We start from the raw sequence: 14,346 nt of genomic DNA on the forward strand, positions 1-14,346 counted from the left end.
TGTATGTTTGTTTTAAGGTGAGGTGCCACGAACCCGCATGTAGGGAGATGTAACCTCGTACCTCAGAAGTGTCGATATGGGTGTATTTCCATCTGTACAGCAGTATTTAGTACATCCTGGTACTTTGCAGGATGTGCAGGAGGCAGAGAAAGAGCATAAGCTTTCAGCACCTGTTAGAAATGTCACTTTCCCACATAAGAAATAAAAGGTGCTCCACAATAGTGCTGCAATTGAATATATTTTGCAATGAATTGAAGCCCATGTCAGTATTCATAGAAGAAAGTGTATATGAATGCACAGCTTCCTTACATGTGCATTTGTTTCATTTGCAGATCACGCCAGACAGCTCACAAAGTCCATGATGAGGAAGCCAACCATAGACAAGCTGGCGGCTAACAGAGAGGCTGATGTCAATAACTTTGTCAAGTTCATCACCAAGGACTCTATTCAGAAGTCCCTGGGGATGTATCTGGAGATGCTTAAGAGAAGAAAGGCTTAGAGAGGGGAAACATGTTTGCACACTTTGTAGCACCAGCTACAGATGTGATCTGACATCAGGCAGTGAGCAGTCTACATGTTTGGGGGATAAAACCCAGCATTTACCCCTCAAGGTGTTAATAAAAACACTCGAGGTTAGGGTGTGACTTTTTGTTTTGGTTTGAAGAGCCGTACACTCGGGCAACCTGCCGAGCCTTCTCCATCACTCAGCATTACCTGCAGTATGCTTACGCGAGCAAACTGCTAATTGTTGCAAAAGAGTCTCACATATGAAGGACTAACAGCAAATCTGACCTTTAGTGCATCTAAATGTGGCAAAGCCTTTGTCATCTCTAACAAATGTTTGGTTTTTACTGTGAAATATCCAAATAAATGTCTGGATTCATACATTAAATGGATTAAAGCGTGTGGTTCTCATTCATTATCTCTGTAACTCAGACGTCTCTACATTCAAATGACAGTGGAGAATGTTAAGAGGCCCTGGGACCATTTTTGTACATTTTAGTTTTTCAGTTACAAGCCATTTGCACTGTGTTGAATGGAATATAGCCAAATTCTCTAAAAAAAAGTTTGGCATAATTTCATTTCAAAATTCAAGTCTGACTTCCTTAAATTAGCTTCAGTGGCTAAGCTAACAATACACATCCTCTTAGAGCCCTAGGGACCATTTTTGACCCATTGACTTCCATTATAAACGCTATTTTTCACTGCAGAATTATTACCGTTAATGTCTTGGTGATTACTTATGTTTCCGTTTCGTTTTGGTCTATGAGCCTTAGAGTTGTAATTTTTTTATTTGTCCACCGGGTGGCGCCCTTGCTCCACATTTGATCCCTGCTGGAAAACAGCGGGCTGCTTGGACAGACCTGCGGGAAATGAAGCCTCATTTCCGGCGTGCAGCAGTGGCTTCGCCCGCTGATCGGGCGGGACCATTTTCGGTCCCTAGGACCATGAGAGGGTGCTTTTTTTTTTTAGTCAACAGGAAATGACGTATTTGTTGTCACGTGGTACCGGACGTATGTGCTGGAAAAAGGAGTCCCCGGTGATCGTGCCCCGGTCATCGTCGCGACTTACCCCGGGAAGATGCACTTATTTCGGCCGAGAGGAGAAGCATTTGCCACCTGGAGACCATTTTCTGGTCCTGAAAAAAATAATAAAAGGCGATCGAAATGAATGTTGGTGCCAATCTTTAGTCCATCTAAAGGCCTAATTATAATAACAATTGAATATTACCTCAAATGTTTTTTTTGGAAAATATTCAAGTTTTATGTTTTTTGGGGCAAAAAAAGCAGTGCGCTCATGTGACGAAACCGGGATATAAAGCGTTAAAATCCGCGAAATGTAATTAAAACTTGACATGAATATTTCAAGGAGAAGTAGGTCTAAAAGATTGGCTAATTTAAAGTGGAATAAAATATTAATATATAAATTTTTTATAGCACTTTTTTGGGCGTGGTCGATTAGGACCGATAGTGTGTGCATTTTATGAAATGCGCTCCTGCAAAAAAAATAAAAGGCGATCAAAATGAATGTTGGTGCCAATCTTTGGTCCATCTAAAGGCCTAATTATAATAACAAACAAATATTACTTCAAATGTTTTTTTTGGAAAATATTTAGTTTTTTGGGGCTAAAAAAACAGGACGCTCATGTAATAAAACTGGGATTTAAAGGGTTAAAACAACGAAAATCGAATTAAAACTTTATATGAATATTTCAGGGAGAAGTAGTTTTAAAAGACTGACCAATTTAAAGTGGAAAAAAATATGAATATATAATCTTTTTATTGCACTTTTGGGGCGGGACCATTTATGGTCCCCAGGGCTCTAAAGGGATGCATTTTTAAGGGTCAGCCAGGAGTTAAAAATTCAGCGGACAACCAAATCAAAATGAATCTTGCATTCTTATAACAAGGAGCATTTTTCATTCTTTGTATGTTTGTGTTTTGGACAATTGAATCAATATACGACACTTCAAAAGGACCTGAGTGTCAGCGCAACACAATCGGCTAAACTTCAGGTGTGCATTGTCTCCACACTTTTCACTGTCACGTCCTGTGTGTGACAGACATGAATGACCTCTGCTGTGGTGCTCCCTGTTTTCTTTGAGCACTACATTTACACATTTAAGAGTATTACCCTCAAATGTGTTTGGATTTGTCAGTGTGAGTCGTCTACTAAGCCTAAAGCTACAAGTCACTAATGTGACTCCTGGAAAAGTAAATGTTCTTTCATGTAAAGAGATGAAATCAGCACGTGTATTCACTTTAATATTACATCCTCGGGGGGGAGGCTAAGTATTTTGCAGCAGCTTGGTATTGAACTGCAAACCTTCCAATTAGTAGAACTGAACTACAGCAACCCCAACTCAACTGTTCAGCCAGGACAAGCAGTGCTTGTCTAGTCAGTTATACCAAAGCATAAGTGATGTGCTTCTACATCACTGCCATCTTGAGGCTGCAGTCAGCTATCGTCTCTCCAAGCACACTTCTCTTGGACGCTATTAGAAACTCTAGTGTCTCTATTTCCCAGGCGTCTTTAGCTTTTTGTATGCAGACAACCTGATTTTCCATTTCAGTGTTTAAAAATCACAGGTTAACATATGTGGTGAACACATTTCAGCTTTACAGGAGTAACTGAAGATGACTGATTGTATTACTCTACCGCTCTTTTATGTTTTTTCAACATTTTTGGCTCAGTTTTGCAGGTTAGTGTTTTGCTGTGTGTTTGAGCTGTTTTGGGAAATTAATTAAAAAACTTTAAACTCTGAAGACATTTAAGCAGACAAAGGAAGTGAAATAAAATACACACGCGTTATTAAAGGTTTCCAAATCAACAAAGGGTCTCAGTAAATGTTCCAGACAAATGTGCTCCACTGCAACAAGAAGCCGAATTCTTTACAACACACAAGTTTTCAGTGAAATTCTTTTAGTGGCTTTATTGTGCATTTGCATTTCATGAAGCTGTGGCTGACAGTAGTCCCCAACTGAATGATCATTGTGCTGGCTGCAGATTGAGCACGATGTGTGGAAAGCTTGTGGAAGTCACGGTTCAAGCAACGTGAGCCTAACCGCTCAGCTTCACCTCCACGGGGAAGTGGTCGCTGACAGCCAACGCCTGAGAGACAGAGAAACCCTTCTTTTAGTGGCTCACAGTTTGTGCTGCAGACGGCTTCAGTTTCCACAGGTTTCTTTCCAGTGCTGAAAAACTCAACGTGCCTGCATGGTAATGCCATCACTACAGTATACACTGCATTATGATTTTGTTTGCATCTCTGTGGTCGTTACTACAGCCACTGCTTTACAAAGTTGCTCGATTTTCTGTAGCTCAAAGCTGATATTAAAAAAGCAAAAGTGCTTTAAAACTGCATGATTTCTGATGGGGCGACTGCTTTGCCCTTTGTGTAGAATGCCTCTCTTCTGATTGGAGCTCAGTAAACATTTTGCTGACGAGTCTATGGTCTCAGTTGCAGTGAATACAGCATTATGTTAACTTTTTATATTGACGTTTCCATTAGTGTCAGCGGGGAATGAGGCAGGTTGTGCTTTTTAGTTCAAATGAATTCTTACAGAGATAAGGATTGAAATTCATCTGTTACCAGATCTTGTTTGACATTCAGGTCCGTCATGTAGTTATACACCTTCGCACTATCTTTCACCACTCCTCTCATCATGTCCGCAGTGACCACAATCCTGCAAACACAGAAAGATGATTAGAGTTTAGAGTTTGCGTGCACACATCAGAACGACCTGACACAATCTGTCTACCTGTCGTAAGGGCAGACAGTTTGCGACACGGTAGTGTCGGCCGCATCAGTGATCAGCCAATGGAAAGTCTTGTCAGTGAAGATGCGGATCTGCTGCCAGTCAGACCCGGACACATAACTACAGCCTGCGTTGAAGTCACCCAGCAGCACGATGTCCTGCAGGGAGAGTAGTGTGAGTCGCATTTACCGAATGTGTGTTTTTCCACCAAATAAATGATTTTTACTTGTAGGCTGTAAATACATCATTGTTCCAGCGAGCGCGGACATCTGCCACCACGTCATAGAGAGCATTTAGCTCCCGAACAGCTGATTCTGGGGAGGTGTGCTGAGGGATCAGAGTAAAGTCTCTCACAGCTACAGAAGAGAAGGGAACGAAGGAGTGTTGACAGTGACGGAGGCGCTTACACCGCATGAGAATGATAAAGGACTAGTGACTAACATGTCCCAGGAACTACCACGCACAAATGTTTGAATGAGGATCCACATCATTATCAGTGTGATGCAGAAACAGCTGTATAGCTCGAGCCACAGCACCTACCAGTGTGTTTGGAGGAGAACATTACGACAAACGGCTCCCTGCTAAAGGCGTCTTGTCCAGTTTCCTCCGGGCCGTCATCATAGGTGTAGCTTTTTGCCACCGATACCAGCGCCTCCCTGTGAAGAAAATCACCACCTTTTCATTTGCTGCCAGTGTGTACTTCATTTCTAAACATGTCCAGTTGCTTCTCGGGACAAATTTATTGTAGTTCTGCTTTTCCCCTTTTTTTAAATCACTTCTTCTGAATTCTGAGTGTGTATAAGATGTATGTTTATGCCAGAACAAAGACGGAGGATTTGCCGTTAAATTACTTCAAACATGCCTCAAACACTACAAACATGCTGGAAATATAAATTTTTAATCAAGTTGTTTTGAATGGTTATTTGAGAAACTTATGGGAGGTTCTTTAACCCTCTGAGGTCTAAGTGATGATGATCCAACACCGTCCAACACTGCTGAGAGATCACCGTCTCTGACCTCTTGGATCAGAATGACGTCATAGCGTTGGACAATCTGCAAAACACACATAAAAAATGAAAATGAATCAGCTGATTGTCCATCTTGCAACATCACGTTTGTTTATATTTTACCTTGCACGAAAAAATTCATGTGTTAAGCTTTAGATTGTAAAGGCAACACTACAGCTGTTGCACATCCAGTTATTTCATTGATCATTCCTTAAGCATAGAGGTGGGAATATTCTGGGAATATTCAGGTTTACTTCTGCAACAGGCCAAATCATCCAAAGCATTTCTCAAAATTCAGTTCAAACTATTTCAAAACGCACACACAAGATAACACTTCTGGATTGGTTTTGAAAGCACTCTGACCAAAATTGCATTACAAATGGGTGGATGTAAACATTTTGTACAAACTGTCATATCTACCAAAGAGGGAAAAGTCCCAGACCTTGGTAATGATGTTCATCAGAGTGGTGTTGGAGGCTTTGGTGTCTCCGAAGGATTTGATGTTAAAGGCTCCCAGCAGCAGCGAGTTAGAGAGATGCAGCAAGGTCAGAAAAAGCCCCAAAGTGCCCACCAAATGCATCCTACACCAAACAGGTTACATGTTAAAAATGACTTAGAAATCACATGAAACACTGACGCTTACAAATGATTTCATATTTATTTTACACGTATGTAAGCTAATGACTTCCCAGGTTATCAGGTTAATAATTTTCAGGTTGTCAGAGATTTACAGTTAACAAACAGTCAGGTGAATAAACAACACTGAGACACTTGTGTAGGTTAACGTGCTGCACGGGTGAAAAGCTCAGAGCAAATCACCCCGAACTGCAGTATTCGTTTATTTTTATAGGTTACATCGTCAATATGCAAATATATTTCCTGTTACGCAGGTCCTGATGCTGTCTGTGTGTGTGTGTGTGTGTGTGTGTGTTTGTCACAAAGTATGTGTGTTGCAAGTCAATTTCTAAGAATAATATACTGCGAGTCAACTTCTGCAGATGTGTATTTCTGTACTGATCTCTTGTCAGTGTCACAGGGTCAGCTTCCTGTTTTAACAGAAAACTGTGTCTGGTGAAATATGTATAACATAACTTTTGAAGCATAAGCAAATAAAACAATAAAAACTCCCTGACATTCCCTCCTGTTGTTACCGTATTTCACCACTTCAATCATACTTTATTATCAGCCAACAATCACTTGCTTATAACCTTTTCAATTGTAGCATCATTCAGTATGTGTGAGTGTGTGTGTTCCTATACTAAATCTTCTTCGTCCGGTTCATCTTCTTGTGGCAGTCCAACATATGTGATCACTGTGGCCTGTACCATCTTGCCAATCATTGATCTGATACAGGGTAGAATGCATGTAGAGAACATGCAAAGCAATAAAAGAAGATCTCCTATCAAGACAAGTCCTTTGATCACGAGGGTCCTCCAGCTGCCGCTCAGCAGCCAGGTCAGCCAGTCCTCTGTGTTCATGACATAGTCTTGTTGCTGTGCATTGCTCAGTTGTCGTAACTTCTCCAGGGCGGTGGTCATGGTCAAGGAATGCACGCTATCTGGAATATGGGTGCAGCAAGTGGTGTTGAATAAGACACAGAGGCCCCCTCTCTCAGCGAGAATCATGTCCAGGGCGACTCTTTGTTGCATGACCACTGTTCTGATCGCGTCGATTTCCTCATTCTGAGCCTTGTTTTATCCATGTTGAGCTGTTCAGGAAAAGTCCAAATCGGTAGTCAAGAGTCTCGATCCTTAGCATGTTTTTTCCATTCCCGATCCATGGGAAAAGTGAGTGCAGGACTTTCTGTCCAGTGGTCCACAACTTGAACTCCGCTGGCACATCACTGCCCCAGATTGGATCATGAGGTTGCACGTCATCAGTGCTCCTCTTGCGTCTTGGTTGGTCCTTGTCTTTCCTGCGGCATCCGGAAAGTCTGGGAGCAGTTTTGGTTCATCCCCAGCTTTCTGTTGCCGTATGCGAAGGTGAAACACATTGGATGTTGTATTCCTGGTTCCCTCCTGACATTGAAAGATTTTCCCTTGTCTTTTTAACTCAAACTTGAAGGCGAAGATGTCTTCGGGGGAACATGTTCCGCTGGTGGCTTTGTAGAATATACATAGGGCTTCAGAAAGGCTGGGTGATTTTCCATATAGGGTGGCTTGCATTGCTGTTGTTGGGAGGTGTGAACAGACGTGGCAGCCAGTGTGGTTGTCTTCTGTATGTACTCGGTTGTAGACGTACCAGTACCAGGCATTGTTCAGCCAGGGGTGGTTGTGCTCTTTATCCATATCCTTTAGGTGTAAGTTGTTATATGACCATTTCTTCTGCAGGTGGTGCTGTGGGTCCTCGTCTTTCCAGGTGAGTATCAGTAGGCTCTCTAGGAGCGCAATGCCAGTCATTATGAGGACAAGGTTCTTCATGATGACCAGGCACACCCGGGCTCCAGGTGAGTAGACCACTGGCGAGAAGACAAAAGGGCGGGATATACCCAAACAGCCCTTTCCTCCACCAGGGAACACCTAGGAGTCGGGGGAACCGGCGTCTATGCTTGTGTTGTCACTCACTTTTTTGCAGTGGCTTTGGTGGATCCAAGATGGTCTTTCTGCTATTTTGCAGGCAGTCAGTGTGGTGGGCCTGATATTGGCCTTCCCACCTTGGTGAACTCCAATTTTTCCTCTGGAGCACTTTGATCAGGATCCAATCACCTGGGTGCAACCTGCAAGAAACTGGAGAGATATCGCTCGGCAGTTTATTGTTAGCACAATCTCTTTATTCTCAAATAATTTAGTCATCCACTCTGCTAGAGTGGTTTCTCTTATAGACTTATTAATAGGCTCACTAGTGAGAGGAAGCGGAAATTGCCTCCCGTGAACGATTTCAAAGGGTGTGAGCTTTTGCGAACCCTGGGTTAGTCGCATCCACATCTTCACCAGGCCCAAACACTCAGGCCATTGTCTGATCTTATCAGAGTAGGAATGCCGTAAGTAGGAATAAAATGGTTGCATAAACATTTTGCTACTGAGATTGCATCTGCTCTTTTTACTGGATAGATTTCTGGCCATTTTGAGAACACATCCACAATTACTAGAGCGTATTTTGATGCTTGACATTCGTTCAGTTTAATAAAATCCATGTGGATTGTGTGAAATGGGTGCGGTGGTGTTGGGGAAAAGCCTCTTTTAGGCCTGAGGTTCCCCTGTGCAATATGTTTCTGGCAAATCATGCATGTTCTGATAAACTCTTGTGCTGAAGCTTCAAAATTTTGAGTATAGAAGTGTTTGGGGAGGATATTCATCATTCCACCCCTTGACAAATGCGTTAAGCTATGTGTCACTAATGCTGCTGTCTTGTGTAGCAATTTTGGCAGTATTGGTTCGCCATTACAGGTCATTTTGTAGCCGTGCTCCACACTTTAACCACTTCTTTTGCTCTGCGATGGGTGCGGCTTTCTGTCCATCTTTAAGTACATCAAGTGGTATTAGATGTGAGGTTTCAGACATCAAAGTCTGTACAGGTTGCTGTGCTGCCCTCTTTGCTGCTCGGTCTGCAAAGTTATTGCCTTCAGTAATTTCTGAATTATCTTTTTTGGTGTGCAACGCATATTGACTGTCAGTGTGAATATTTATATATTTCTATTTCTCGACCTTTGCGCAGCATGCACGTATGATAGCCGCTAGTTCTGCACTCTGTGCTGAAAAAGAGGAAGTAAGAGCTTTCACTTCTAAAACAGTAGGCTGCAGTGTACTAAAAATGTCTGGTCGGGGTTTCATTTTTTCAGTTAGCTTCAGCATACAGCTGTGTTCGGCACCATCTACTTCCGCAGGAAGGAGAGTGCTTGTCACCGACAGGCAAAGCTAAAACTGTGCTTGTTTGCAGGGCAAGTTTTAAGTCAATAAATGCTTTGTCTGCCTCTGGTGTCCATTCTATTTCATCTTTCAGAGCTAAGTGTTTGCCATAGATCAGGTTTTGCAAAGGTTGGTCCAGCAGTGCATATTCAGGTATCCAACATCTGCAAAAGTTGCAGAGACCTAAATAACTCATCATTTGTTGTTTGGTGACAGGCTTAGGAGCGTTTTGTACAGCTACTATTCTGCTGTCTAACAGCTGTCTGCCTTGTCCTGTCAGTTTGTGGCCAAGGTACGTTACTTCTTGGCTCCACAAGTGCAATTTATGCTGTGAGACTTTATGGCCTTGCTTCGCTAGATGTTGCAAAACTGTCAGTGTGTTTGCTACGCAATTAGTCTGTGTGTAGCCTGTAATCAAAATATCATCAACGTATAGCAGGAGTTTACCTGGGGCAGGAAGCGTGCAAAATGACATGGATTTTCTTAGAGCTTCTGCATAAAGAGTGGGGCTATTCTGGAATCCCTGAGGCAACCTTGTATAGGTATACTTCTGGTTGCCAAAAGTGAATCCAAATAACTTTTGTGAGTCAAAGTGTAGTGGTATGGAAAAGAAAGCATTTGATAGGTCTATTACAGAAAAGCACTGTTCTTTTGGTATTACTTGATTTAAAATGGTGTGTGGATTTGCCACCACAGGTGGGATTTGTTCTGTTATGTCATTCATTGATCTAAGGTCATGTACTAGTCAATATTTCCCCGTGTTTGCGTTTTTCACTGGGAAAATCGGAGTGTTACAGGTTGTTTCAGTTGTTTTTACTAAAATGCCTGCTTTTTCCATATCTGCAATTACTGGCCTGATCCCTGTTTTTGCTTCTGTGCTTAAGGGATATTGTGGTTTAATTGGCCTGTAAGTTGTGGTAGTTTTTACTACAACTGGATCTGCTAGATCTGACAACAGAGGGTTTGTGTTCAGAGCCTAGAAGTAATTGTTCTATGTTATACACGTCCATGTTTCCATTGCTCTTTGCTTCTTCTTCTTTGTGTTTTTTTGTTCATTACGTTTATACTCGAGGCATTCCTAGATACCCCCTAGTTTTTCAAAGAATTCACACATCTTACATATTTCAACTTTGAAGTTAAAGTTTTCTTATTTTTATCTGTCCTGTGCATTAAAAACCGATTTGCAGGCTGAAGTAAGGCCTTTCCTTTCACTCCATATTTCTCTGTCATAAAGTCCAGTTTAACATGGAGGTTAGTCCAAAACAAAGCGGCTCATGTTCCACCATCTGCTGAGAGCTCATGACATGAGAGTGAGAGACCAAACACCTGCTCCTCTGGATGTATTTTTGGCAGTTTATCTAACATGCTATTTAGCGCGTCGCTATTTGCAGCATGTTGCAAGGCTTGGTAAAATATTATCCTTTTAGGACAATATATTACTCTGTTGCCCTGGTTACACCGTCCTGGAGCTGTTGTGGAAGACCAAAGGTTGCCAAATATGGAAACAGAGAGCTGCATTTATACTGTGATGGTTTGCATGTGCTGCTGAAATGTGTTTGTAAACGCACAATTACTGCAGGAAAAATGCACAAAAGTTACTGTAATGCTGCTGTAGCCTGAAACATCCACTCTAAACAAGAAACTGGCTCACAGTATTGCACCGAATACAGCTCAGATGTTTTTGTAGCGAGTGAGAGGTCCATACCTGCTCCTGTATGTCTGCACGGTGGAGACGCCTGAACTCGTGAATCTTCTGAAAGCTCCTGAAAAGCTTCTGAGCAGAATGGCGACCAGTGTCTCTTTTGAGGTTTTTATCTACCTGCAGGCGCATGTGACTGCAGGGTGCTGGGGAGGAGTACAGAGAAAAGGTGTGTTGTGGATGGGGTACAGATTTCAGGCTTTCAGGTTCTCACATCCCAAGATTGCAGTGCAACAAGGATAACGTTGCAACCTCAAATTCTTTTCTGCTCGTCATACAATAAAAACACTTCAGCATTGTTTTAACTTGCTGTTGTCCTGTTTGGCATTTGTGTGAAGTTCTGTCACACTTCACAAATGAACTCAGAATGAGTGTCGCAGTGTTGGGATGACCTTAAACTTTGGCAAAATCCTTACGGAAACTGAAGAAATTCCTTCAAGCAGTTTGAAAGATGTCTTGTTCATGAGAGCAGGGACAGACAAAACATAATATCTACTCTAGGTCTGCTCCAGCAGAGACACGTAACAGTCATTAGCAATAACAACAGTAATATTGCTACAGCCTTGTTAAACTATCATCTGTCCCAGTGTTATATCTTGAAATCAGACCTTCAAAAACCTTCCGATAGGCTGATACAACACAAGTATGCCACCGTCTCCACCTTATTGGTCAGAAAGTTTTTCTTCCCAGTTGTAGCTGAACAAACAGAATCCATTCACTTACAATGCATTCAAGCTTGACAACACAATAATACACTTTAGTGAAGTTTCATAAAAGTGCTCATACTTACAGCATGTTACAGTTGTCATGTTACTGATGAGGGTTAAGCTCTATGTTTTTAACATTGTAATCAGATCTGCCAGGTCGGTGCTTAGACATATACCGGTGTCCACTAGAGGTCTGCATTCCCGCGGCTGTCCCGCGGGAGCCGCGGGACCCGACCAGATTTCTTGCGGCGCGGGAATAAATTTCCAAATAAAATGCGGTAGCGGTCGGTAACTCTGGTGTAATTTGAACGGGAGCGGGCGGTCTGAAAATATAGCGTGCCCGACATTTTTTCGGAACAGCATATCTGTGATTTCCTCATTCTAATTGAGCACTGGTACAGCCAGTGCTCACGCCTGTTACATGCACTGAGCGCATGGATCAGTGCTTTTTGCACGTGCATTTTACTTGCACAGTCTGTGACTCTGTGCGCGCATCACCTGCATCAGAGCGCGCTTTACCAACATGGCAGAGCAAACTGAAGATGCAATTTCCTTGAAGGACGTTCAGCTGGGATTAGACAACGGTCAGTTTACTTTAAGGAAACCCACATCAGGCAAGTCTGATGTATGGGAGTCTTTTTCATGCGTCATAGACGCAAATGGAAAAAAATTACCCTTTGTACAATGCGATAAATGCCTCAAAGTTTTACCCTTTTGCAGTCACAAGACTGGAACCTCAGGTTTAAGGCGGCACTCATGTCCCATCACAAAGGGGCAAACAAAACTGGCATTTACTAAATCTTTGCTGGTGCCAGAGAAGTTTAAAAAAGAAACCAGAGACAAATGTGTTCAGTTTGTTTGCCAAGACATTCGACCGTATGATACCATCTCTGGAAAAGGCTTCACACAGCTGGCCCAACATTTGGTCGACACAGCAGCAAGAATAGGAAAATTCGATGTCTGTGAGATACTACCACACCCCACAACGGTGTCAAGAAATGTTGAAATGAGGGCTCAGAGTCTACGTAAACATGTTGTGGAGGAAATCACTGCAACAATATCGAAGTTTGGATGCGCTGTTACAGCAGACATATGGACAGAAACATATCGAAAAACGTCCTTTTTGTCTGCAACCATCCATTACGTTAATGAGCAATCTGAGCTACATTCAAGAGTGCTTTTTGCTGCCCCTTTTGACCCAAGCACCTCAAAGACAGGTGAAAACATTCGAAGGCACCTGCTGCAGAATCTCAGAGTGTTTGGCATTGATGCGACAGACATGGGCAAAAAGATTATTTTTGTCACAGATCGTGGAGCCAACATGATCAGTGCCTTACGAGAATACACGAGGCTAAACTGCACAGCGCACATACTAAACGTGACTCTCTCCAGTGCGTTTGGTACTGCCATAATCGAAAAGTCTCCAGAGATCGCTAGCCTTCTGACTGATGTTAAAAAGTTGGTTACATATTTCAAACACTCAGGACAGCAGGGCAAGCTTAAAAAGTCACTGAAACAATCCATAGAGACACGATGGAACTCTAACTTTGACATGTTAAATTCTGTCTTGGAACAGTACGAAGACATTGCATCTGTGCTGACTGAGAGCAATAATTATGACAAGATCGGACGCATTAGCATCAGTACTCTTAAGTTACTAGTATCATTCCTAAAACCCTTCAAAGAGGCAACTGACGACTTGGAAACTGATAACACAGCTCCCAGTGCCTCACTTGTTCTTCCGTGGTCTGTGCGATTAATTGAGCACTGTACATCAGCCACAAAAGACCCTCTGCTCTCTGAAATTGCAACCGTCTGTGTAACACGGCTGAAAGAATTACTGTCAGCAGACAGCACTTCATCCCATTCTGTTCACATGCTTTATAAAATAGCAACCTTTCTGACACCAAATCTGCGAGGTCTGAGAATGTTAGATGAAAGAGGGCGACAGAATGTGATACAGGGAGTCAAGGAGATGATCGAAGATTTAAAGTTTGATCATGCACATGATGAGGATGTTGAACCAACACCTGCCAAAAGGCCTACTGTTCTTCATAAATTTTCAGATTGGGAGGAAGAGGAAGAATCATGTGGATCAAAATCACTAGATGTTCAGATTCAGGAGTACAGGACCATGAAACTTGAATTATCAAGTCAACAAAACATTTTGCAGTGGTGGAATTCCAACAGTTCCCAGTTCCCTGCCCTGAGCAACCTTGCAAGATTTGTCCTCTGCATCCCGGCAACGAGTGCACCTTCCGAGAGAGCATTCAGCCTTTGTGGTCGGATTTTGGAGGAGAGACGTTCAGTACTGAAACCCTCATCAGTCAGTGACATTCTTTTCCTGCATGGAAATTTAAAATAATTTGGATTTTTTAAGTAAGTTTCGTTCATTTGATTAATAGTTTATAATTTTGAGATGTCGTTTATTGTTGTATTTATATATGCATATTTTCTTTTGTAGGAGAGACCTTGAATTCGACATTGGGACATTTTTTCGTTAAACTGATAGTTTAAACAACCATTTAATTTCGCAGTGGCCAACTATTTTGTTCTTTTGTTTACAATTTTAAGTGACTTTTTTTTTTTTTCGCGACACTTTCCCTACTGTGTTGACAGAAAAATGTTACGTTTGTATTTTACATAAAAATAACAAGTAGGCCACAATGCTGTATTCGTTTTTATTTATTTTATTTTTGCAACACGTTTTCCATGTTAAAAGATAAATGTTGCATGTTGACAGATAAATGCATCTTGTTTAAGAAAAATAAATACAATCATTGCACAACCTGCAGTTTTATCTGTTATCTCTATTTTTTGGTGGTACCC

The 14,346-nt window shown here is 42.0% G+C and overlaps 1 protein-coding gene and 1 pseudogene across 1 annotated transcript; both read right to left on the reverse strand.

Moving 5' to 3' along the window:
- Positions 1-2,765: 2,765 nt before the first annotated feature.
- LOC146670817 (deoxyribonuclease-1-like) lies at positions 2,766-5,848 on the reverse strand. The gene is made up of 7 exons (XM_085404988.1): positions 5,709-5,848; positions 5,243-5,312; positions 4,800-4,934; positions 4,503-4,615; positions 4,263-4,417; positions 4,094-4,187; positions 2,766-3,612 (listed from the first exon to the last, which is right to left on the reverse strand). The coding sequence occupies exons 1-7, from the start codon at positions 5,844-5,846 to the stop codon at positions 3,562-3,564; spliced, it is 756 nt and encodes a 251-aa protein (XP_085261114.1). The 5' UTR covers positions 5,847-5,848; the 3' UTR covers positions 2,766-3,561.
- A 1,095-nt stretch (positions 5,849-6,943) lies between these two features.
- Positions 6,944-7,862, reverse strand: LOC146670818 (uncharacterized; annotated as a pseudogene).
- Between the last annotated feature and the right edge of the window lie 6,484 nt (positions 7,863-14,346).

Source organism: Rhamphochromis longiceps, linkage group LG4 (assembly GCF_057381845.1).
Source record: "Rhamphochromis longiceps isolate RC_006_pf linkage group LG4, R_longiceps_female_GT1.1, whole genome shotgun sequence".
In the NCBI taxonomy this organism is placed as follows: Eukaryota; Metazoa; Chordata; class Actinopteri; order Cichliformes; family Cichlidae; genus Rhamphochromis; species Rhamphochromis longiceps.

What these genes read in the sequence shown, in the direction of transcription:
- LOC146670817 (XM_085404988.1), bottom strand. Translation starts at nt 5,846, where the DNA reads ATGCATTTGGTGGGCACTTTGGGGCTTTTTCTGACCTTGCTGCATCTC. An exon ending in ACTGTCTGCCCTTACGACAG is followed by an intron (nt 4,188 to 4,262) that starts GTAGACAGATTG and finishes CTGTGTTTGCAG; the next exon opens with GATTGTGGTCACTGCGGACA. An exon ending in TGAATGTCAAACAAGATCTG is followed by an intron (nt 3,613 to 4,093) that starts GTAACAGATGAA and finishes TCTGTCTCTCAG; the next exon opens with GCGTTGGCTGTCAGCGACCA.